The sequence below is a fragment of the Gymnoscopelus braueri genome (assembly GCF_963280865.1).
Source record: "Gymnoscopelus braueri genome assembly, chromosome: 10".
Classification (NCBI taxonomy): domain Eukaryota; kingdom Metazoa; phylum Chordata; class Actinopteri; order Myctophiformes; family Myctophidae; genus Gymnoscopelus; species Gymnoscopelus braueri.
In genome coordinates this window covers 38,042,441-38,067,847 of record NC_137611.1, presented here as the reverse complement: position 1 = coordinate 38,067,847, position 25,407 = coordinate 38,042,441, and the positions used below count along the sequence as shown (strand labels likewise).

The 25,407-nt window shown below is 40.8% G+C and overlaps 3 protein-coding genes across 3 annotated transcripts; 1 reads left to right on the top strand and 2 right to left on the bottom strand.

The window, feature by feature from the left end:
- Positions 1–651: 651 nt before the first annotated feature.
- Positions 652–7,561, bottom strand: tmem59 (transmembrane protein 59). Its single transcript, XM_080440922.1, has 8 exons — positions 7,336–7,561; positions 6,137–6,242; positions 5,797–5,891; positions 5,535–5,687; positions 3,214–3,286; positions 2,641–2,767; positions 2,215–2,332; positions 652–1,418 (listed from the first exon to the last, which is right to left on the bottom strand). The coding sequence occupies exons 1-8, from the start codon at positions 7,489–7,491 to the stop codon at positions 1,266–1,268; spliced, it is 981 nt and encodes a 326-aa protein (XP_080297048.1). The 5' UTR covers positions 7,492–7,561; the 3' UTR covers positions 652–1,265.
- Positions 7,562–8,640: 1,079 nt separating this feature from the next.
- On the top strand, positions 8,641–17,893 carry tceanc2 (transcription elongation factor A (SII) N-terminal and central domain containing 2). Its single transcript, XM_080440921.1, has 4 exons — positions 8,641–9,070; positions 9,562–9,703; positions 13,528–13,721; positions 17,372–17,893. Exons 1-4 carry the CDS (start codon positions 8,969–8,971, stop codon positions 17,558–17,560), a joined length of 627 nt encoding a protein of 208 aa, XP_080297047.1. The 5' UTR covers positions 8,641–8,968; the 3' UTR covers positions 17,561–17,893.
- An 80-nt stretch (positions 17,894–17,973) lies between these two features.
- Positions 17,974–24,695, bottom strand: cdcp2 (CUB domain containing protein 2; the record flags this gene model as incomplete). Its single annotated transcript, XM_080440920.1, has 6 exons — positions 17,974–18,301; positions 19,538–19,716; positions 22,171–22,524; positions 23,083–23,424; positions 23,914–24,261; positions 24,629–24,695. The coding sequence occupies 6 exons, from the start codon at positions 24,693–24,695 to the stop codon at positions 17,996–17,998; spliced, it is 1,596 nt and encodes a 531-aa protein (XP_080297046.1). The 3' UTR covers positions 17,974–17,995.
- Between the last annotated feature and the right edge of the window lie 712 nt (positions 24,696–25,407).

The following is a 25,407-nucleotide window of genomic DNA, read 5'->3' as shown; positions in this document are numbered from 1 at the left end:
GTTCCAATTGAATGAACATCCAAATGTCTCTGACATGGAAAAGAACCATAACATCTACTGTCATCAAACAAAATAAGCACATACCCCAAAATGTACTGTCGACATCACACATTGCATTTGATTACCTGTGGATGGGTCCTGTTAGATTTCATATTGAATTTGCCAATCCATAAACTGTTGCCATTGAAGAATACGGCTTGGCTTTTCAGCTATACAGCACTGCAGTTTGTATGACAAGAGGGCTTGGTGGTCATCACTTGGTTACAGTTTAAACATTAGAGGACTACACCTTTTCTGATACATTAGAGGACTACACCTTTTCTGATGCCAGCTCAGACATGCCCACCAAATTCAATGCCCACCAAACATAAACAATAAACCTACAGTATATTTCACCATCAGATTGGGTAGGTGTCATTTTTATGGACCAAAGATTGATAACACCCATAAATGAACCAATATAGTGTGAACATATGTGTATTGCAATGAGGCAAGTGGTTGGTTACTGTAGACTTCTGACCTTGTATATCACTGGACTGATTACATTTTCTACAGCCAACATGGAGGAATGTGTTTCTAGTCTTAATGGACTCTACAGTCTTCTGTATTGTAGTTTGTTTTTAAAAAGAAAAGAAAGGAACAGTATCAACATGGATTTTACCCCCTCTTTTATTTGTGAACAATTTTCACTCTGAGAAAGCTAGGTAAGTGTGTGAAGAGAGTGAAGTTACAAATACTTATGCACTGTCACTTTTAATACAGATTAAGGGCATCATTATAACTCATCTGGAAACCAGCTATCCACTGCATCAGAAACACGAGACCGCAAAGGGAGAGTCAGCAATTATAAGCATAATCTATTACAAACCAAATCAGTTTCACCCTAGGTTTAGGCTTTTCCTGGAAATCTTTACTTCAAGTCACAAATAGTTTAACAAAGCATTATTCAATAAAATAAGTACATCAACAGAGTACTAATGAAAACATGAAAACAGTAGGAAAAAAAAATCCCCAAAAGCTATTTGGCTTGTACCGCCATTACTTTAGTGTAATGCCTCAATTATACCAATATACAGAAAAAACACCCTGCTCATCATCACTTCAATTCCAAATGCAAGAAAGATATTACACAACAGTCATAGAAAATGTGCTTAAAGTAGTTATTCCCATTTAGACAGCAAGATACAAGGGTCTTTTGCCCAAGGGATAAGAGCAACTTTATATTATTAGGAAGAAATTACCCTAATTTAAAATTATATTGGCTCCTAGATGTTAGACTGGTCCAGATTGACTTTGGAAGGGAGGGGCCCAGCCTCTTCCTCCTGCCCTGAGGAAGTGATGATCACCAGGGAGGATGCTGGGTATGGAGTCAACTTCTGGTCCTTAATGTAGTCAATGTCACCATAGATGCTCAACTTCTGAAAGCAACCAAAGGAAAACACAGTGATTGGTATGGAGTCTTTATCAAAAGTGACAAAAAATAAACAGTTCATCTACCTGTTGAATATATCAATTCTAAGTTGAAATTGTTCCTCCCCACATGAACAGTTGTGCTCTGTATTGGTCTACTACTCTCAGTGGTGAGTCAAGACTTTTTTGACTGGGGCACCAGGGTGGAATGAAGTATGACCGCGAGTTCCTGCATCCACACACACATTAATTACCATTTTTGTCTCAACTCGCCATATACTAAAATTACAGTCCTACATTCTTGTCTTTAAAGTTTAATTTAAAAGATATATCAATCTACCAATAGCACTTACATTTACTCCCTATTTTATTTGTGAACAATTTTCACTCTGAGAAAGATAGGTAAGTGTGTAAAGAGAGTAAAGTTACAAATACTTATGCACTGTCACGTTTAATACAGATTCAGGGCATCATTATAACTCATCTGGAAACCGGCTATCCATTGCACCAGAAACCAGATCGCAAAGGGAGAGTCAGCAATTATAAGCATAATCTATTACAAACGCCACTGACTACTCTTTAAATGCTTCTATCCAGAGTGACTTAAAATGAGTGTAGCAGAAGATAGCTACATCCCTAGATGGTCAATATCACAAGCAACTAATCATGGTAGTGCTAAGACTGAACCCACAGCTTCCGCATAATAGATGCAAGAAATACTGCATGCCCTTAGTTTTCATGTACAAAATGGAAGCGCTAGGAATCCAAGTAAGAGCTGGAGGGAGTAAAAGCAGAAAGACTGACCTCAGCGGGTACATATTGATCTACAGCAGTTGCCACAGTAGCACAGCAGATCCAGATCAGCACCAGTACAGACAGAATCAGAGTTGTGGTTAGAATCCAACCTGGGAGCCAGGGGTTCCTAAAAAAGGAAACGGGGTAATGGATTAAACATAAATCACAGTTAATGGACCAGCTCTGTGACTGAACATAAGACTGATTGTACTGGACACCACTCAAGTGTGAAGGAAAATAACTGCATAGGAAGGCGCTGCTGTAAAAGAACATTCATGATCAGCTAACTTTTCCTGGATAAAAGTACAAATTGTCTTACAATGAAGGAAAGGGTTCTGGCCTTTGAAAACATTAACTGGTTACATGATTTTAATAAGATACAAATTAGACAACTTCTTTGTAATAAGTACGGTAGTGTAATAAGGGATGTGTTACCTTGAGAGACAGCTGAAGATGTTGTAGTCGTCGTAGCTGATGGTGCGGTCTGCAAACATATCTCTCTCCCTCTCCTGGATGAAGGTGCGCTGGTAGTCTTTGTAAATTGGGCTGCTCAAACCGGGCACTTAAAAACGAGAGAACAAGATAATATGTTTTTCCACATTGAATGAAGGCATTGTGCTTGCTGCTCATTGAAAATGAATAACCTTGTTAACATAGTGATTATGAAATGGCTGAGCAATATGACTTCAAATCAATATCACGATTATTTCAAACTTTTGCCTCAATTAAGATTATTTTTTCTTAAAAGCAACAGTGAAAATAGCCGACCTACAAGCTCACAATGCGTCGCGATGTACCGCGTTGTGGGCTTGTAGATCGGCTATTTTTGTACACCACCGTTGAACAATCAAGTATAATACAGGTTTAAGTGCTTAATCAGACTAATCGATAGTCGATTATAAAAAATCTATATACATTTCTTTTGGTTATTGGTTGTAGATATATTTTCGATATATATTTTAAGTAATTGTTCAGCCCTAGTTTATGAACAATATGAGAGTGTCATACATGTCTCCTGTGGCTGTTCTTTGGCTTCTTTCTCCGGCTCAAACTGGGGAATAAACTGGATCTGTGGTTCAGTCTGTTGGTCAGAAAACAAAACTGTATATATATTTGATTCAACATTTCACTGTCATGTTGCGTTAACTGTAGAAATGTTCCGATAGCATTTTCTCTTTCCCAATACTTGAAGTTGCTTTTATGGGTGGTACAGAGTACCTACTGATCCTTTACCAGTGCATTAAAATGTTTAGTATATGTATGTTACTAACTCTGTATGGATGTGATACAGTATGATTGCTATCATTGCTGCATGGTCTGGCTCAGGTTAAACCCTTTGTAAACAAATACAGAGAAATCGACATTGGCAACAGTGTCACCCCTAGGGGAAAAAAGAACCTTGCATACTGTACACATTAGAGATGCGTGGATGGGGTTTTTCATCACCCTAATCCGCGTGTACACATTCATTATCCATCCGTCATCGAACCGCATTAATTATATTATCCTATTTATAGATCTGCACCGACCGCATGTCAAATAATTATTATTTCCCTGACGTTAGCTTTCAGAGTTGTGAGATCACAGAAATGCATTGTTTATCAAAATGATTGGGAGGTCTCTCAGTCTTTTTTATTTTTCTGTGCAGCGCTTACCTACGGAGGCCACTCTAACTTAGCTCTGCTCCATAGCATTAGAAGGAGTTCTCTTTAACGCTATGGTACTTTCGAGCCTTCTCACGCACACCCCGGGTAGCGCTGTCTGCGTAGCCTCTCGTCTTTAGTAAAAATACAAAAAATACACTTGCTACTCACCAAAACAACGATGGAGTTGTGGAGTTGAAAGCCTACTTTTCTTAGTGGGAACACTCATCTGAACCCCCCACCTCATGTCTAAAATACACTTTTTGACCAAAATGTAAAATAATCCACCGGATGGAAAAATAAGTTACTCCCCTGCGCCCTCTACAGATCCGGTCAATGGAATTCTGTGCTTTTTGAAAGCTATAATAGGCCTATAGATAGATGTCATTGATTTATTTCCCGCATTATTTCACCCAGTGGTGTGTTCTAGATTTTTTTGGAGGGTATACTTGGAGGGTATACTATAACTTTCCCCCCCCTAGTTCCTCCCACACGCACGGCACGCACGCGCGTATACTCAATTAATGTTAAAAAAAATGCGCGCGCTCCACACGCGTTTCGGCCCCGCACAGACTCGGCCAGGCCCACTCAGGCCCAGTTTCACAGTACCACTGAGTACACTTACAATATACTTTGTACTGATGTTCTACTGTTTCTAATGTTAATCACCCTGTAACTCAACCACTTCGGAGCTGCTTTTAGCCTTGGATGCATTTTTTTAAAATATTACCATAGAAGTGCAAGGATTGTTAAATAAATGCTGGTTAAGCTTATCAGATATAATAGCAGTGTTAACAGCGAGCATTCCTGTATCTATTACAGAATAGTATTAACTTGGCATTGAAGACACAAACTGTATTGAAGATTCAAGATTTTGCTGTGCTATGACGCGCAATTTGAATACTAATGAAGAACTCAATTCAGTAACCTACGTTCAAAGAAATATGTGAATTCCTTCGCCAGCAGCCATTAATTATCACCTCAAGAACAAGCCACACACATGATAAGCCTTCACCTCAGCGATAGACTAGTCAGACCACATTCTTGCTGTTCAAGTATTGCTGCGCCCCCCCAGCCCAGCCACTCCTGGGTGCAACGTATCAGATACAGCGTTTCGAACTGTTTTAGGATGTATACGGTGGCGACGAAAAAAATCTGCAGGCCACACGGCGTATACAGCGTACCACGGTAGAACACACCACTGATTTCACCCTCGATTTATCCAAAATTAATTAATAATTATATTTGATTGACCCAAAACCACCCAAACTGCGGTTACCTGCGGCTAAAACCTCGATCCGCGCACCTCTAGTGCACATCATTGTATTGATGGGATTCTTCAGTGAAAATATTTCCAAATTGCCAATCTAGGAACCCATACGGTAAAAAAAGGAAAAAGTTATTCTGGCTTGAGAGATTACCAAATTGCTGACCTTTTGCTAACTCTAACTAACTACACTCTCAACTAGCACGGCACATGTTGTTGTTTGCCATTGTAACCTAAATGAGCTATCATCATGACATTGGATCGGTGCATAGACTTGCGAACTGCCGTACTCGCCGATACCCGACCCAGCATTTTATAGGCTGTATCAAAGGCATTTCCGGTACTGGTATCAGTATCGGAACAACTCTAATGAGCTGTCAGGTAATTTAGCAGACTATTAAGTTACTCTATGACAGTACCTGGAAAATGACAACCTTGCCATCATCAGCCTGAAGGTAGAATGTCCAGGAGGAGGTGATTAAGTTGTGAGCGTGGCTCATTACATCATCCAAAAACCCTCTAACCAGTGTCAGTGGTTGTAGCATGTGAATCCTGGGCATCATGGCCACCAACTGTGAAACAAATGCAAACAAAGAGGTGGGTTTGATGACACATTTGTCCACTCAGAGAAACTAACAGTCTTCTAGAAGCACTGTAAAGTGGTTTGCTGCCCTTTCGTACCTGCTCTTGCCTTTGCTCAGCAATTGGGAGCTGACTCTGGCAGCCCAGGTGACATGCATATTGCTCATCTGAATGGGTGTAGGCTTCACGGCAGGCTACGTACATTTAGAGTTGGGAGAAGTAACAGATGGTAAGACAGGATTATGGAGGACACAGGTCATAGAAGTCTTAACTGTTAGTTGACTCATTGAAAAAGGTAGTGTGGATTGAGTGGGACTGAGTAGGCATATAGACTTGCAAATTTGAGCATAACTCAATTACAGATATATCATATAAAATGTGAACATGTGGTGGCAAATAATTAGTTCTTCAGCCAAATCCCCACTGTATCTCAACGTACTTGATTCGCACTCAGCTTTGGTCTGATTCAGGTCTTCGCTGTCACCAACAAACTGGCATATCGAAAACAGACGACATCCTCTCTGACAGGCATACAGTTCCTCTTCCTAGACAAACAAACAAACCAACAGCACCAGTTCAGCGCTTTGACACACCCAACAAATGGCTGCATACTAAGTAGCACAGTATTCTCTACTACCAGTGGTGGAAAAAGTACTAAAACATTTTACTTAGGTAAAAGTATCAATACTGTAATAAAGAAATACTCAGTTACAAGTAAAAGTCCGGAATTCAACATTTACTTGAGTAAAAGCACAAAAGTATTGGTATCAAAATCTACTTAAAGGATTAGTTCACCCAAAAAATGACTTACTTTCTGTCAATTGCACACCCCATGAAGCCTTGAATCCATGGATTTATTTGTGTTTTTGTTGCATTCCTAAGCCAATAATTTGATTCCTGTCTCCTACCGGCTAATGTATCCGGTAGGAGACACAAAGTAGATTATTTGTGTCTCCTACCGGAAATATATCCGGGCATCAAATTATTGGCTTAGGAATGCGACAAAAACCAAAATAAATTCATGTATTCAAGGCTTCATGGGGTGTGCAATTGATAGAAAATAAATAATTTTTTGGGTGAATTCCTTTAAAATATCAAGTAGGAAGTACTCATTATGCAGAATGTCCCATTTCAAAATTTCGCATCGAGACGCACTGCATGTGAGCTTGTAGATCGGCTATTTCAAATAGCCAACGTTTAAATAGGGCTGAACTCTGAAGTGGTTGTTGTGTAATAATAATCAAAATCTACAAAAAGTGTAACTTAAGTTTTCAAATAATAGTAGGAGTAAAATTATAATATTTGCCTCCGAGATGTAGTGGAGTAGAAGTAAAAGTACAGAAAATTGGATACTCCAGTGAAGTAAAAAAAGAAACTCAAAAGTGTACTTAAGTACAGTACTTGAGTAAATATACTTGGTTACTTTACACCACTGACAAACAAAACCAACAGCACCAGTTCAGCGCTTTGACACACCCGACAGAATGGCTGCATAAGTAGCACATTATTCTCTACAACACTATCGTTGTCAAATCGTATTATGGTAACGCGTTACCAATGAGTGTTGTGTGAAAGCACTGAAAGGCCCACTGTGGCTACGCTAGCAGATGTTAACATGGTAGCACAATGACTACTCACCCGGGGATAAGTGTGCAAACTGTATGTCATTTGACATGTCTTGTGACAAGATGCTGTGCTTCCTAAAACGCTGTCAAAGACGTCGGAAGACGCCAGTGTGCACGCGAGCACGACGAGAAGTCCCAAAGCAGAGTAAAAGGACGAATAAGTCCCCATCTTGTCTCTGTCAAATCTAAACAAACAACCCTCTCCTTCTTCCTCGTTCGTCGTGCTGCTATAGGCGCTAATATCGCGTGAACTGTGCAGAGAAACAATAGCGTCAATAGCGTCGCTCTCGCGTGAGGGAGCTGTGCTGTGAGCGCTCGTTGTGACTTTTTGTTTTCAATTTCAGTTTAGTTTTGATTCGTTTTTAAAGCGGTTGTGGTTACTAGTTTACTTTATTGTATTTGTTTTAATAGTTTAATGTTTATTAATTGTATTCGATTTTTATTGTAATATGGATTGGGGAGGGGGTATGAATGATTCAACAAGAAAATAGCACTGTAAGTCTTAGCCCTAGAATGTCTGTGATCTTACATACATTTCAAGTATTCCAAATACACAGTCATAGATCTCTCTCGGTCCCCCACTGTGTAGTGCCCATCTGCGCGGCCATAAAAGTGCTCTAAACTCCGTCTGTACTCACCCAATAATTAATTCCTAAGACGTGGAGTCATATTTTGTCCTCTAGTTTCATATCCATGTGAAAGTTCTGCCAGAAAACGTGTGTTTAGTCAAATATCTCCACTTATTCACGAGCTGCACACGGACGAGTTCTGTGCGACGCGAGGGGCCAGGAATGATTGCAGCACTGAATATACGTAACTTCCATAAGGACGCACAAATGTTTGGGACACACAATTGGCAGGTGATGATTCATTACCCCGCACCAATCACAAGCACCTGTCAATTGTGTGTCCCAAACATTTGTGCGTCCTTATGGAAGTTACGTATATTCAGTGCTGCAATCATTCCTGGCCCCTCGCGTCGCACAGAACTCGTCCGTGTGCAGCTCGTGAATAAGTGGAGATATTTGACTAAACACACGTTTTCTGGCAGAACTTTCACATGGATATGAAACTAGAGGACAAAATATGACTCCACGTCTTAGGAATTAATTATTGGGTGAGTACAGACGGAGTTTAGAGCACTTTTATGGCCGCGCAGATGGGCACTACACAGTGGGGGACCGAGAGAGATCTATGACTGTGTATTTGGAATACTTGAAATGTATGTAAGATCACAGACATTCTAGGGCTATGTAAGTCTAAAAAAAAAAGACATTATTTATTCTCTATGAGTTTGTAATAATTTTAGTTCGTTTTGTAAATACACACAATTGTTACTTTCAGTTCTGTTAATTATCTTTTTTTGTAAAGCCTTGTTTTTGTTTTTATTTTTTATTTTAAAATGTTTCCTCACATCACAGCGCTCTCTACACAGCTGCCCTCACGCAAGAGAGACGTCGGGTCTGCAGCAGTACCCTTTTGTCTTCCCAGTCGCGCGAGATTTGTGCCAGTGGGTTAGATGCAGCGAGCGAGTTGCTATGTTTACTAGCCGAGAGGAAGCCACTGGCCACGAAATAAACGTGTATATTTCTGTTCTCAGTCTAGTTTATTAAGAAGCAGAGATATCTTTGGTGTCTTTTGTGGAAATGGATAAATTCGTAGTGCGCCTGCCCAAAGGTGAAACATCCAATGATGTGAAGAGTACGGGAGGAAAGAGGTATCGGCAGACTACGATCGAGTCATTACGGGTGAGCAGCTGAGAGTTTTTACAGCACTGTTTCTCAAACAGTGGTTCGGGACCCAAGTCGCGAGTGAATATCCCTTTATTTTTTGTTTCCTAAATTTTGTCATGAATTATTATAAGATTTTCTAAAGATTTCCACACAAAAAAAATCACACATTTTAATGAATTGAAAACAAATTCATTTTTCAAAAATAATTTCATGAAGAAAGAAAAGAAGAAATTCATTAAAAAAGACATTCCCTAAATTAGAAGACAAATGTTTAAGAAGTAGTGAAAATAGCTGACCTGCGAGCTCGCAACGTGGCTCGCTATGAGCTTGTAGATCTGCTATTTTAACTAGTTTGGGACCCTGGGCAAACATCTGATTTCTGTTTTGGGTCTTGAGCTAAAACGTTTGGGAACCACTGTTTGACTGACTGTGAACATAATCAGATAATGAAAGGAAGGTCTGGAAACATCTGGTCAATAATCGTCATTCGTGTGCGTCCTTTTCAGAGGGTGGTTGTGATTGAGGATGTCATGCGCTACAAGTCCATGTTGGAGTTGTCTGGTCAGAACAAGGACAACCTCCTGCATGCCCTGACAGAACTGAACAAAAAGATACCATCCAGGGAGGTCCTGAAGTCCACAAAAATAGGTATTCTGAGAATCTGAGGAGTTCTATCCTGCAATTCATCTCCCTGCAATTCATCTTCCTTGCTGCCTGCATGGCCTACACTTCCAACAGATTCACACCACTTGCTTTTGGATGATGACACAGGATTTTTTTATTGATTGATTGAATACTTTATTAGACAGAAATGCAAACAGTACAGGTACAGTCATACACTTGGGCTAAAAGGATAACACAATAAAGTCCTGAGGACTTGTTTCCATTGCGGTCCTATGTATTCAATTCATAGAATTGAATACATAGCTGTCAGGTAATGCATAGGGTTGAGTTAAAGCTGCTGTGAAATAGTTTTTGTCTAAAACTATATTTTTTGTTAAAAAGTTGCTATACAGTGTTTGGTCAGTAACAGGGTCTCCCCATCTCTCCAGCTCTTTAACAGAAAATTCATTTTCAGATACCAATTTTATCCAATCAGGAGAGTGAACTCCTATCTATCTGGAGAGGTTAGTATATGAACAGGTCGAAAAGTATCTTGCTGAAAAAAAACTACCCAGGCAAATATTGTGGCATGGTCGCTGGACCTCCAAAAGGCATTTGACTCTGTAAATCACTCTATACTGATTGCATCGGTTTTGAGTGCATCAGTGAACTGGATGAAATCCTATCTGAAGTCTTTGGCCTCTTCCAGGCGAAAGACTTCACGGTCAAAGTGGGTGACGATGTTATCACAAGGAAAGAAGAAATCACGTACCTGGTTTGTATTTTAGAGGACAATCTTTCCAGTGAAAAAATGGCAACAAAAGTAATTAGGAAAGTCAATCAAAGAACAAGATTTTTGAGCAGGATCTCCTCGTTGGTCAGTAGGAATACACTGACTGAGGACACTAGCTGGAGCACTCATGTCATTTTGACTATGCATGCACCTCATAGACCATATTCACACGGCGGCCATATTGGAATTTAACATTGAAAGTGCCGCCACCCGGGGTGGCTACTTTCATTGACTTCATAGAAACATGGCCGCCGTGTGAATATGGTCTATGGTACTCTAGCACTGCAAACCAATCCAATCCAATCCATCCAATCCACTTTATTTATAGAGCACATTTAAAAACAACAGTGTTGAACCAAAGTGCTGTACACTCAGTAAAATACTAAAATAAACAAGAGAACACACACAATTGACACAAAGCCTGGGGAAGCAGCAGCTTCTCAATCTGAATTTTCAAATGCCAAGGAGAACAAGTGAGTTTTCAAACCCACTTGTAAATGCTGTTAACGTTAATGCCTTTGTCCAAACAAAGGCATTAAAAACAAAGCTTTAGACCTCTCAAAACAAACTGGTCAGGTAACTCAGGTTACTACTTGGCCTCACACCTAGAACTCACCTAACCCCTCATTATGCTAGGGTGGGGATGGCTCAGGGTAGAGGACAGAGTACAGCAACTTGCAATGGGCCTGGTCTTCAAGATACTCAAGAGAACAGGGATAATCATGTACCTGTCAAACTACTTCAATAATGTGAAAGACACACAGGCAGGCACAACACCAGAGGGAGCTCCACTGATCTCGTTCAACCCAGATTTGGCACAAACATGGGGTTAAATTTGTTCTACTGCTATGCCACCAAAATGTGGAATGCCATACCAACAGACATCAAAAAGAGGGATTCCTTACCCTCCTTCAAAACCGCCATAAAAGAGCACCTGTCTCCAATTTGTAAGGTCCTCGAAAAAAGCTTAACACCAGAAATGACCCCCCCCCCAACTGTTTACTGTACATATACAGTACGTTTATTAACAGACTATAGTACTCTATAAACTTTATTCTTTTTTCTTATTTTGGCACGCTACTCCTCCCACAGTTTTTTTTCCCACACTCGTGCCATATGTCAAAATGACCGCCTTCACCGGGAATCGTGCACTATCATTTTGCCAAAGACATTGGTTATATAGTTTAATTGATATTGATTTATTAGTGCATTAAAATTTCCCATCCACTTTAATGGGAAAATGAAAAAACTCCCATTCAAGTATTTTTTTCTCAGAAACCGTAAGGGCTAGAGTTACAAGACTTGGAGGGGAGGTTCATAATTTAGTCCGAAATTATTATAAAAAATAATTACACCAGTCGGCCTCGTGGTGGCGCTATAACAGCCCCCTTTACGTTTTGGTCTATAACTCTTGAACCGTAGGTGGTAGAATAAAAAATATTTTCCCCTGGATTCCTTGGGTCATGACGCAACTCCCCATATAGGCCACGCCCATTTGCGTCTGGATATATTTTCCGCCATTTTGAATTTTCTTCAAAACACACTTTTAGCTCCTCCCACATATTTTGTCCAAATTTCACAAAAATCGGTACACATGATCTCTGAACCCATGCGATAAACATGTCCAAGCGGAATGTTGATAGTCCATACCGTTCGTCCGTAAAAGGCTTCCAAAGATAGCGGGAGGGGCCTGTTTTACAAAAAAGGCCAAAAATCACGGACGAAACGTCCGGTCAATCCCAAATTTGAATCACAAGTCAAGGGTGGTTTACTCAACGGATCCCGAAAAGCTTTTCCACTTTGGTCCATAGGGGGCGCCACAAATGCACAAAATGTAACCGTTTGATGCAAAAACATTATTTTGGGGGGGATCAATCCTCTCAAAATGAAACGCAAGTGATCTCAGGAGTGACATAACGATGTCATTGGCCCGCTACATTTGTGGGAGGGGCCTGTTTCTTTAGTGGGAGGGGCCTATTTCCTCAAATCAAAACGGAACGTGTCACGAATGCGGGATCCGATCGGCACCGAATTCGAATCGCACGTCGCGCGGCCTCCGACGGTATTCCTCCAGGCGTATTCCTCGAGTCCCGGCGGCCGCGACCCGCGACCGGCGTCGGCGCAACCACACTTTGCAATTTCCCAGAATTGCGACGCGTCTAGTTGCTACTAGTGTTACTAGTGTTGATGTCTTGTATATTATTGTATCCTATATTACAACGTAGGTATGTGAGGGCCGCATAGCGGCCTGAACCTCTTTTTGTGTTATCATTTTAGCATCACTGTATAATCGTACCACTGTACTATTTTCAAATTGTTAATAAAGTATTCAATCCATCAATCAATCAACTCATACACGATGCAGGATAAACAAGTGAAATTGGAAGTAACGGCACAAAGAAATGAGCAGACACACTGAAACTGGAACACTATGAAATTGAAGCCGATAAATGGTTACTCTCTCCTGATTGGCTGAAATTGGCAGCCCACCTGAAATTTTATTTTCTGTTTACTGAAGAGATGGGGAGACCATTGTTATTGAACAAACACTCAATGATTACTATCAGAATTTAGAGCTTTAACATTTTTAACAAACGTCTTTGTTTTAACCAAAATTGTCAACATTCAACATCTCACAGAGGCACAGTATAGAGGCCAGTACAGACTATTTGGCCAATTATATTTAAAGACCTATTATTCCACACTGAATCACCAGTATAAATAATTATGAATAATAATCATGAATACAATAATAAGCAAACTAAACTGGATGATAATTTTAGCCACAATTGCGCAGCCCTAGCACACACTGTAGAACATTACTCAATCAAAGCAATGGCATCCAACACACAATCCCCTTTTATAGTCTAGAATACTCTGTATACTCTGCAAGAGAGAATTACTTCAAAATGCTTAGAAGTCTGGGTATGTTTACACTGCATGCTATGGCAATTGCCCTTATGTGTCTTAACCTTTAGGTAACAATAGCCAACAAACTTTAGCGCCTTCTATGCATGCAAATCACCATATTAAGTAATAATATATACATATAATGCATTATTCTGTCTGTTCAAAGGTCACACTGTCAACAAAATGCGAAAGCATGCTGACCCTGATGTGAGCGCATTGGCAGCACAAGTTTATACTCAGTGGAAAACCTTTATTGAAGAAAATTCCAATAAGCCATCTATTGAAGTCCGCTCTGACAAACAATCCGAAGGACTCAGAAACAATGCGAGAAGACTAATGGCTGATGCTCTGGAAGCAAAGGTAAGAATTGATGGGCACTTTTAATTGAAAAATACCAAATACCAATGTAGTCATTTTCTCCTGCTTTTTGTCCATACTTAGCCCTACAATGGCTGTGATATTACATGTATTCCAAATACACAGCCATAGATAGCTCCTATGCCCGCCCGGGTAGCAGCCTGATCTTAGCGCCATAAAACGATTCCGTGCTGCATGTGTACTTACCCAATTGTCCTCTAGTTTCATATCCATTTGAAAGCTCTGGCAGAAAACATGTGTTTGGTCTCAATCTTTCCACAAGCTGCACACGGACAACATTCTCCGTCTGCTCTGCGACGGGCCCGAAATGATTGCTGCACTGAACAAATGAAAACTTCCTTTGGGGAGCACACAGGTATGGGGCACACAATTGACAGGTGTGATTAATTACCCCACACCAATCACAACGCACCTGTCAATTGTGTGCACCAGCAAGGCAGAAACCTTATTGGCCAGAGCGGCAGAACGAGATTGGTCCCTTACTTTTGTCTCCAAAACAAGGCCGCTGGAAGCTCCCGAGCCACCGGCATCAACTGCTCAGGCCTCATCCTTCTTCTGGGCCTCATCCATCGCAGCCTCTGCTGCAGGCCCGAACACGAGGCCTCCATGACAACAGCTCGGTCTGCACCTGCCAGGTCAGACTGGCTCAGCCAAATCTGATGTCAGTCGTGCCAAGGAATTGCCAAGAACCGTGGCTTGAGTGCAACCTTATCCAGTTCTGGTAGGAGTCAGCTGGGTCCTTGGACCCCAGGTCCTGTATCAGAGCCTCCAGGTACTCAAGCAGGAGAGTATTTGTGTTCGCCAGTCTAGAGGCCATGGTTGTAGACTGATAAGCCTTCTGCACCAACCCATCAGTGGACCGGCATTTTTTATTTGGGTGACAGGCAGCCCTATTGCCTGTGGCTGGAGCCCCAACCAACAGAGCAAAAGCCAGAGCTGTCGGTCTTATCCAGGTTACCCGAGGAAACAATAGAAACAGCATCAGGATTTGGAAGCCTTGATGGAGGAGCCTGGTGTGGCCGATCCAGAAGGCGGCGCTGTTGTGCAGCCATACATTTATTTAATGGTCTTACGCATATCCTCCAAGTGCCTCTGCATGAGGTCTGCTCTGGGGTCATAGACGTGGTCCTGTTCAGTCCGTTTACGCTTCCTACTCGCCTTCCTCCCTACAGCCGGAGCATCCGAACTGGGAGGAACCGGACCCTGGCCAGGTGGCACACCATGGTCTGGTCCATTGTTCCCCGCTCATCACTTCCTTGAAACTCCATATGGCCGGGAAATCCAATACGTCTCTCACTGAATAATCTGGAGAGTTAAATAAGAAACACACGTGCAGCAATGTAACATGCAAGCCCAATTCAAGGGCGGACTTAATTGCTGTGTTATGACAAAGAAAACGACTGTCAGCTGACAGTGTAAACATCAGAGCTAGGCTAACACAAGCCTACTCCAGTGCTGTGGAGTGCTGCTAGTAGGCTATGCTAGCAAGAGGAAATGTTACTCACTTACCAACAAACTGGCATGTGAGTTCAAGCAAACAATACAGATTATGAGACAACCTCACGGCGCCAAAAGGGTGCCACATACTGTACAAGGCAGCCCAGAGTAGGCAGCCAGCACCGTGAGGAATCAAAGTCAGATCACAAGCTGGTATAGGCTCTTACCGACCAGGAGGAAGAAAGAGGAAGAGTATGTGGGTGATTGACCCACTTATAGGGTGATGTCGCACCCACAGGTGTGATTAATTTGGTATAATGCTCCGAGCGTTGTCGTCACATGTTTACAGGTTCACTTGAAATGAAATAAAATGTATGTTGACTAGTAAGAGACCACACCTCTACTCAAGTTTAACAATTTATTGAAACGTAACGAGATGAATGTGGAACGGGATGAGGAAGAGACTCAGGGTGGGGGTGTAGTCTCAGGAGCTGACGGCGATCGTTGCTCTACTCGGGGAGTGGTCGGTTGTCTCTGCTCCGTCACTGCCCCCCCTGGATTCCTAGAGAAATAGAGGCAGAAGGAAGAAGAGCGAGAATTGAGGAGGAAGGAGGAGGTTGGGGTGGAGGAGGAAGACAAACTTGAAAGCAATGAATAACAGAAATAGCCGATCTACAAGCGCAGTACTCACAACCCATGTTTGGTCTGTCGTGGAGCAGAACAAACAAGTTGGTTGAGAGATCGCAGGTGTATTTATACTGTGGTGATTGCAACAAGGATTGGCTGTGGTGAGTGGAGGCAGGTGTAGGTGTGAATGGGAAGTGGCTAGAGAACGGGTAGTGGCCATGATAAGCAGAGGGTGGTCTCCACTCCTGAACATACATTGAACACAACTACATTAATATCACAGCCATTCTAGGGCTAGTCCATACTATGCTTCTCTATTTCCTTTTGCATTGTGAAAAATAATCATATAATGTTCAGTCACAATAGCGCCTGTGTGCATTTCTTAAAATTAATTGAGACAATGAGAAATGAGAAACATAACATCACATCACATCACATAACATAATGTAACAAGGATTTACCCTGCAGTGTAAGGGATTTTAATGAAACTGGGTTGTTCTCACTGTAGTCATTTTTAAACCAGTCACTTACAGCCTCTTTTTACATAATCAGATTGAGTCAGAATTGGTTTATTAAACAAATATGATAAATAGGCCTACGCAGGAATTTGCCCAGGTAATCTTATTTCAGGAATATTTACAACCAAAGTGTTTGTGCACAGGGGACAACAGGGGCTCACATTCAGTGCTAGGGAACAGCACAAAAACATATAATTCTGTACATAGATTAGACTATACATCTCTACAATATGTACATGTGTATTCAGATAGCATGGCATGCAGTAGTGTTGCAGTTATAGATTGGATGGTTGAGTAGTACATTAGGAAAGTTCACAAGTATTGCTCAATTTGGAAACTGTAGGCAACTAGACTGGTCACCGGCCTACTCAAGAGACCACGCAAGTCAGGAACGATACAAGTCGGGAACGATGCATGTTGGGAATGCCCAGCCAGTTATGCAATACCCCTAGTACACATTGTCAATATACCCATGGTACCGGTCTGTTTGTTAGTGTCTTTTATGCCCATAGATGTTTCACTTTTTAATCTGCTCTGAGGAAGTCTGAGGTCGAAACGCGTAAGTGTTCTCAATAAAATGAGAATTTGTATCTGAGCCAGTCTGTATAGCTGAGCACCCACTGCCTAAATTAAAAAGGCATCCAGAGGAAGCAAACCAATTTTTCTTTCTTACATAGATATTTCTGTATCTGTCTGTCTGTGTCCCTTTTATACCCATATATGGAGTTCCATATATGGGGATTTGTGGATTTATTGATATTTTTTGTAGATCCACTAATTCGACAGACTTTCCACTTGGTCACTCCTTATGACAGAATAGTCTCCATATATTTGTGTCATGGAGATTTTCATGCCACAAAGCGGCCTGAACATCCCCATACATGGGCATTTTACGTTTCGGACGTCTGTCGACCCAACGTCCACCTACCGTCCATCAACAAGGCAATTTCAATATTGGAGGAATTTCAAGCTACTGTGTTGGTCAATAACCACAAACCCTGAGTAATGAATATCTGTTGTGTTGATGATTGTTGCTTATCTGATCTACAGGAGGATTGTGGTCTAGTAGACAACATTGAGCGAGAAGTTTTCCACCAGAGCTCACGGTTGGTCAGCAGTTCATACAGACGGACTGTGAGGACACTGGTCTTTGCCTTCAAACACAAGCCTGAGATTAGAACACAAGTTAAAGACGGCACGGTCTCGGTTAATAAGTTGGTTTCTGATTATAAGAAATAACCAGCTGTGTTGCTCTGAACACAGAAGACTGCTTTTGCAAAGAACTCTGCTGATGTGTAATTATTAAGATGTCATTATGGATTTTTACTGCTGCTGTTTTTTCTTCCTTGTCCTCCATTTTTTAAGATAATTTCTTCCTCTAAATAAGTTTTATAAAAGCTTTTTTTAAATTATTTGTGGCACATGATTAGACTTGTACTGATTTATTGTTGTATGTGAATCATTGCATAGAGCAATTTAATGTTGAGTAGAGACGATCATGTTTTTCTACATTTAATTCAGAGGGTAAACATTCTTCATGTAGTGCTCTGTTTTATACTGTTATACTGTTTTTTTTCTCAATTGTTTTGTTTGTTGCAAAAATATATACAGTACGACAGATTTTTTTAAAGTCTTTGTCCCTCATTTAATTTCTGACTTGGAAGAATTGTATTTCTAAAGAAGCACCAGCCATATAATGGCTATCACCATAAGAATGACAGCCAGTACGCAAATGGCGATGAAGACGATGTCACTGGGGTCAGGAGGCTCAGCCTCTTCAGCCGGCCCTGTCCCCTTCGCATTCTCTGCCTGGAGAGCTCTCTCTGCTTGCCTCTGACGCTCTTCTGTTGAGATGATGGCCACTGTCGCGACTTTCCTCTGGGCATCGCACAGCACCTCATACTCTTGCACGTTCTGCTTTTTTCCATCAGAGAAGTCGATGTAGAGAATGTTTACCAGAACGGTGATGTTCCGGCGTTTCTGTAGTGGATCAGAAGTTGGTACAAGCAGAAAGTAACTTGCTATATTGCACAAATATAAAGAAGCCATGAAATCAAAATGGTACTTTGTACTGATACCAGTACAAAGAGTTAATATAATGTCCTGACAAGTGAAACAGGAAAAATATTATGGTGCACAAATAAAGGGCATTAATACTTGCACAATTAATAGAACAACTGGAAATAGTGATTCTACGTTTCACAATGTGAAATTCACCAGTGCACAAGAGTTACTGTAACAACCAGAACATTGTACACCCCATGTCCCAATCCTTTAGGCTAACCGAGGCACAATAGAATCACTGGCATTACTGTACATACCACTTGACCAAATATGTGATACTGATAAACACAACAGACATATTTCCACACAAAAATAATCACCAACTAGAAAAAGTGCTCCTCGGAGCACAGGTCGCCGCCAGGTCAGGTACGTTATTCTGGCTTCCTGGTGGCGCTATAATAGGCCAATGTGAAAAGGGTGCCATTTATTGTTAGGTCTTTCACGGCAATCAGACACTGAATTCATGATTTGAGGCATTTTGTTCCAAAAATGTGTTTTGCTAAATTAGACCTGCTGGTGGCGCTATAACAGACCAATGTGAAAAGGGTGGCATTTCTTCCTCGGCATAGTGGGAATGTGCGTGTGAAATTTCACGGAAATCGCAAGCTGCGTGCATAGTTTGAGGCTTTTTGTTCAAAACGGACCAATCCTGCAAACTTTGGAAGCCAACCTTAGGCAATGAGGATGGAATATGGGAAATCGGACAGATCTGTGTTGATCACATGACTGTAGAGATACTGTGTACCGATTTGCATGACGTTTGGAAAAAATCTGTAGGAGTAATATAAAGAAATGGGTTTTGCACAAATCGGCCTCCTGGTGGCGCTATAACAGGCCCATGTGAAACATTTGGGGCAGAGGTTCTGAATTGGCATCCAGGGAGTGTGTGTGTACAGTTTTGGAGCGACCGGGCCAACGGTGCCGGAGATTAGCTGCTAACACACAGACAGGACGGACGGACGGACGGACGGACGGACAGGGGGTAAAACATACTCTCTCGCCATGCCTTTCGGCCTGGCGAGAAGTGTGATTAATAATTGTAATCATAATTGAAATATTAAGCAAAATTATCAGGATTATAATTTTAACTATAAACTTTGTAGATGTACAGTCCAGTGTGGAATGTATGGTGGAATATCAGTAGATAGTCACCTGGCCAGCAGTACCACAGTTGACAAAACGGGCAAGTATCTTGTATGATGTGGCTGTCATCTGGGCTGCACAGGATGGATCCCCCAGGTAAATACTCTCACGGTCAAGCTGGGGTAAGGACTGCTGGGGTATCAGGATTGAAAATTCACTTCTTGTGCAGCTTATGTTCACCGGCACCACTTAGAGAAACGACACATATGGTGAGATTAGATGATTCAATGCCAGTTTGACAGAAAAGTACTACTGCTTGATGAATTTAATACATACTGTAGGACCACAATGGAAACAAGCCCTCAGGGCTTTTTGTGTTATCCTTTTAGCATTATTGTATAACCGTACCTCTGTACTTTTTGCAATCAATCAATACTACAAAGTATATAATGGTCTTTTGCTGTGCTGTCAATAGGTTGCAAACAACAGAAGCCTTTGTGTAGTGTTCTGTCATGTCTTGTATGCTCATTGTGCAGCATTCTATTCTATAAGGTTAAAAACCAATAAGTCTTATTATGGTATTAGGATACAGTGTTTCCCAAACAATGGGTCCCATTTTTAGGTCATGGACCCATTTTTATGGGTCACAAGTAAATATAAAATGTCTTTGTTTCCTTAAATGTTTTAATTAAAACAACTTTTCAAAAAAAAAATCAGAATTGTCCAAATATATACAAAAATGTTCATAAATGTAAAAAACTTGAAAATAGCAGACCTCCAAGCTCACATCGCGATGCGTTGTTAGATTTTAGATCAGCTTATATCATTATTAAGGTTTATGTGGTTAATTAATTTGTGTATTTTTTAAGTTTGGGTCCTGGGGATACACCAAATTATTTTTTTGGATCTCAAGCTAAAATGTTTGGGAAACAATGGGATATGAAACCAGGTGTTATGTGAAGACTTCATTAGACGTCTGCCTGTCTAATAAAGTATACAACTTTCCAATGTATGGTGAGACACTGAGATGTGCGCTCCAATGCTTGCAAACATTAAACCAGCCAAAGATGGTGTTCACTAGTGTTCATGACAAATACATTATTGGTAGTGTGCTGTAGAATTTCCATGAAAAATTGAATATAATTGGATTTTTAGAATTGGATTTTAAAGTGTGGGGTACACAAGAATGTGAAGGTAATAACACTGTACCTTTAAGAGAGTGGTATATGGACAATTGTAGCGGCCAATCAGGTGTTACAGCGACGCGTTGCTCCACGAATGCTTTGCGTGGGGGAGAGAGTAGACTATAGTCCAGGCAAACTAGCTTTTCACATCAAAGTAATTGTAACAGATTTTTTTCTTCACAGACCACTTCTATTAAGTCACCAGAATAACAAACTAAAAGTCCTAAGAAATCCTAGTTGCGGAAATATGTTTAATTGGTATCAATCCAAAATGTCTGCCAATTATTGTCAAAAAGTCATAAAATGATGGTAACAGAATTATTTTCTTCACAGACCATTTCTATGAAGTCACCAGAACAACATATTAACAAGTCCTAAGAAATCCTATTTTCGGAAATATGTTTAATTGGCATCAATCCAAGATGTCCACCAATTATTGTCAAAAAGCCATATAGAGATGCAAATGCCCAAATAAAACACCTTGCACTTCAGTCAGGGTATTTTATCTAAATTCCTCACCTCAAAATGGATTTGGAAGTCAATTCAAATCTCAGGAATGAAAATTGAACTCACCATAATTTTATATGGCTTTTTGACAATAATGGGTGGACATCTTGGATTGTTGGCAATAAACATATTTCTGCAACAAGGATTTCTTAGGACTTTTAGTATGTTGTTTTGGACACCTCATAGAAATGATTCTGAAAAATTCTGTTACAATTACTTTGATGTGAAATGCTAGTTTGTTAGACTATTTGGTAATAATATCCTGTAGTTCTTGTGGTGACTTAATAGAAATGGTCTGTGAAGAAAAGAATTCTGTTACAATTACTTAGATTTTGAGGTCCAAATGAGCTAGTTTGCCTGGACTATAGCTCTCACCTTGTAGATGAAAGTGCTATATTTCATAGACCAGTGGTTTTCAACCCTTTTCATATCAAGGTCCATTATTTATTCGACATTTGAGCCACGGACCACCATTTGATGAGATTTAGCCTCTCAGACCCAAGACTTAGAATATTTAGTTATTGTTGGATACGATTTTGTCCACAATTCCAAGCTGTATTGTTGTGGTACCATGTAGGAGAGATAACAGGCAAACGTTGATCAAAATAACAATTATTTAATTAAGTAATAACAGATGTTTAACAATAATTCAACTCTTGAGAGCGTAAAATGAAACCAAGTAATTTTGATCATTTTACACTCTCAAGAGTTAAAGATCTATAAGGGTCCATTTGGTTACCAACTCTCCATCATTTAGCTGGGGACTACCTGGAACCCCGTCAAGGACCACTGGTGGTCCCCGGACCTCTAGTTGAGAACCACTGTCATAGACTGTAAAGGGGCTATTTTCGGAGGCAGAAATATTGGTTTGCCATATATTTGAATTTCTGTTTTAATCCTAGTATATCCGAGCCAAATTCCACATATTTCTTACCCAGTGAATATTTGTCTTTGTGAGTGTATAATATGGTTGGAGGTAGGTGTCTTGAATGTTGATGAGCCTACACTCACCTCCAACATATGAGCCAGCGAAGCCCCTGTGAGCCTCATTTCTGTCTGTGCTGAGGACAACCAGTAGCTTGTTGCTCTTGGAGATGATGGTGGGAGGTTGTTCCCTGCCACACCAGCGCCCCACTAGGGTGTCTGTCTGACTGTCTCCATCATAAACGGCAACGGAGTCATAGTCACACTCGTCCGTTAGACTGTTGCGATCCTCCAACTCCATGAATGGGAAGAACAGTTTGACCCGATATCCAGCTGTTAGAGTAATGGTCCAGTGGCAGTTTATGTTGTTTGGATATATATTGGGGTAGTGTGGGCTACTGAGGTTGTCACTTAATGATGAAAGTACCTGCTGGCATTCTCCTGCAAAAATACAGGAAATAAGACATTATTACTGTTTTTGCATGTTCAAAATAGAATTCATCATCAAATTTGTACTGTGCCACAGTATATACAAATGTGATAATGAATTTTATTTTGTAACATATTTGCTTTGGCATTGTAAACATGTTTTCTCTGTGTGTGTGTGTGTGTGTGTGTGTGTGTGTGTGTGTGTGTGTGTGTGTGTGTGTGTGTGTGTGTGTGTGTGTGTGTGTGTGTGTGTGTGTGTGTGTGTGTGTTGTTTGGATGTAGTTGTTATCTCTTTGTAATACTTTGGAAAATGCCTTTGCAAATGAACTATTTGAAATTCTATTGTTTGATCTTCTTAATGTTTCTTATTAGAAACGGCACATTTTGTACACATCATGTTTTTATTCTGATATTCTTTTATTTAATTATTTATTCAGTTTTATGTAAAGCACTGTAACTTTGTTTTGATAAGTGCTTTATGAATTAAGTTCATTATATTATTTAGTTTTCTATCATTTGATTTATACCATGCTTTTTATTTCAAACTGACAGGGGGGAAAACTGCCTTGCCTGAGTAGTAATATGCCTTGAATCCCCGTCCTCCGATGTTGAAGTCAGACTTGAAGACGACCAGAAGCTGATTGGAAGTGGTGACAATTTTGGGGGGTGTATCCCCCCCACAGTAGTTACCCAGGTGACGGTGGGTGATGGTGGGACCATCAAATAGGGCCACAAAGTCAAAATTACAGCCCTCGTTATTTTCCAGCTTGAAATCAAGGAAGACCAGGCTGACCACAGTGGTGTTGGAGACGTGGATGGTCCAGGAGCAGTCAGCATTGTTGCTGTATTCCTGAGGGTAACCCGGGCTGGAGATGACACCTGACAGACCAGTTAGCACTCCACCGCACATATCTAGAGAGGGGTGGAATCGAAATGTGGATGTTGCAGTTATCGGTTCGATGTGAAAACAAATGACATCACTGAACACAACTGAAAACTTTCTATGTTGAAACAATACAACAAACCTCGAGTGGGGAGTAATGAGGAAATAATGTAAGTGTGCAATGGCTTGTAATATCTGATGCATTATATATTTTGCCATATCACAGAGTAAAAACAACATTTTAATTCATGGATATTTTTGCTCTGAATCTGAATTGCACAGACTACCTTTATATTGGGTCTTTCCATTTAATATGTTTCCAACTAAGGGGTTTCATTTTCTGGCCAAGATATGAACCTAAAAAATTACCATGAAGATCACAAAATGTATATAAATATATACAGTAATAAATGTTAAACTAATAAATGTAATAAAAGTTTATGTTAACTATTAGTTCTCAGTTGAGATAAAGGTTTGGATGACACTACTTGCCAAGCAATTAGAATATAAGAGATCACCTTTCCTGTAGCCTACGACGAATCCCCTATGGGCCACATGACGGTCTGAGCGGAAGATGATGGACATGACATTCCAGGAGGAGGTGAACTGGGGTGGGGAGATGTCACCGCAAAATGTCCCCAGGTGGTTCCCCTCATCCTCAGATATACCATTGTAGATCTTGATGTAGTCATAAGCACAGTTGGCATGGTATTCCAGCTCAAAGTGGTGGAAAGTAAGCAGAATTGAGGAGCCCTCAGCCACTACAATCAGCCAGACACACTCAATGTTGTAGGGGTACAACCCTGGGAAGTTGGGGCTAGTTATATTGCCAGATGAAGACGATAGAATTCCACCGCATTTGACACCTGGAAGTTATTAAAAAATAAATACAAATCTGTCAGTTTCTAAAAAGAACTCAGGAAGATGCATACAGCATGCCATGTATGCATTTGTTTGGTTCACATTCCCATGACTAACAGTTTGTCAAGAGAGTTTTACCTGAGCTATGGTAATGTACAAGGCCTTCATAATTTATGGTTTCCTCTTTCCTGCTTACTTATGTTTTTTACTGGATATTTCCCATTTCCTAACAACTTGATACAACCTTTGATGGTGCAATAAAAACTGACATTGAACAATGGAGGTCCAACTTACACAGTGTATACAGTGCCTATAAGATGAAGTACTCCCATCAAGTGCAGGCTACCATCAAGATAACAAATAGCAACTCACCTTTTTTAGAGTCAGCCTTGTGAACGACCAAAAGTAAATTAATCAATATAGCCACCCTGAGACTCATGTTGTTATTGTTGAATCTGCTTTTGTCACGCCTCACATACAATAGCAACAGAGAAAGAAAGAGAGAAAGGGAACAGCGATGTCAGAGCTCACAGCCTTGAGACGTCAGCAAAAGGTGCCAGTAGATGTAATGGGACGTTGAAAAATTCATCCACAGCCTGAAAGGGGAACCTGATACTAAGGCCACCCTTCGCCTCCTTCGCTAAATTTTAATGACCGCTATCGAATGTGCCTGAGTGGCTTGTCAGGACACTGTTTGCAGAGATGGTATACATTTTTTATGATTGTCACTCACACTGGACACCGGCTGCTGTGGGCCTGATAAAAGAGAGAGAGGATAGTCACATTTGTCACTTGTATAAATGGCATCATTAGCAGGATCACGATGTGTGCGTTAGGGTTAGAGAAGGGCCCAATACTTGATTGATTTAAGTAAAGTACAAAGATGGTAGCATAATCTGTATTTAAATTTTTAATGAACATGTGTACTGCAACACAAGAGGTGATGTTTCTGAGAAGCAACTTACCGGATGTGGAAACGAGACCAGGAGACCTGGTTCTGCCAGACCCCTAGTGGTTGAAATCTGAATGGCTGGGTAGGAAAAGAGGGACAGACCGACCGACCGAACGACAAAGCCTCCTGTAGGCCGACCCCCTGGGTCTGGCAAAAATGGGGGAAAACTAACTAGGTAATTATGTGGGTCTCGGGATCC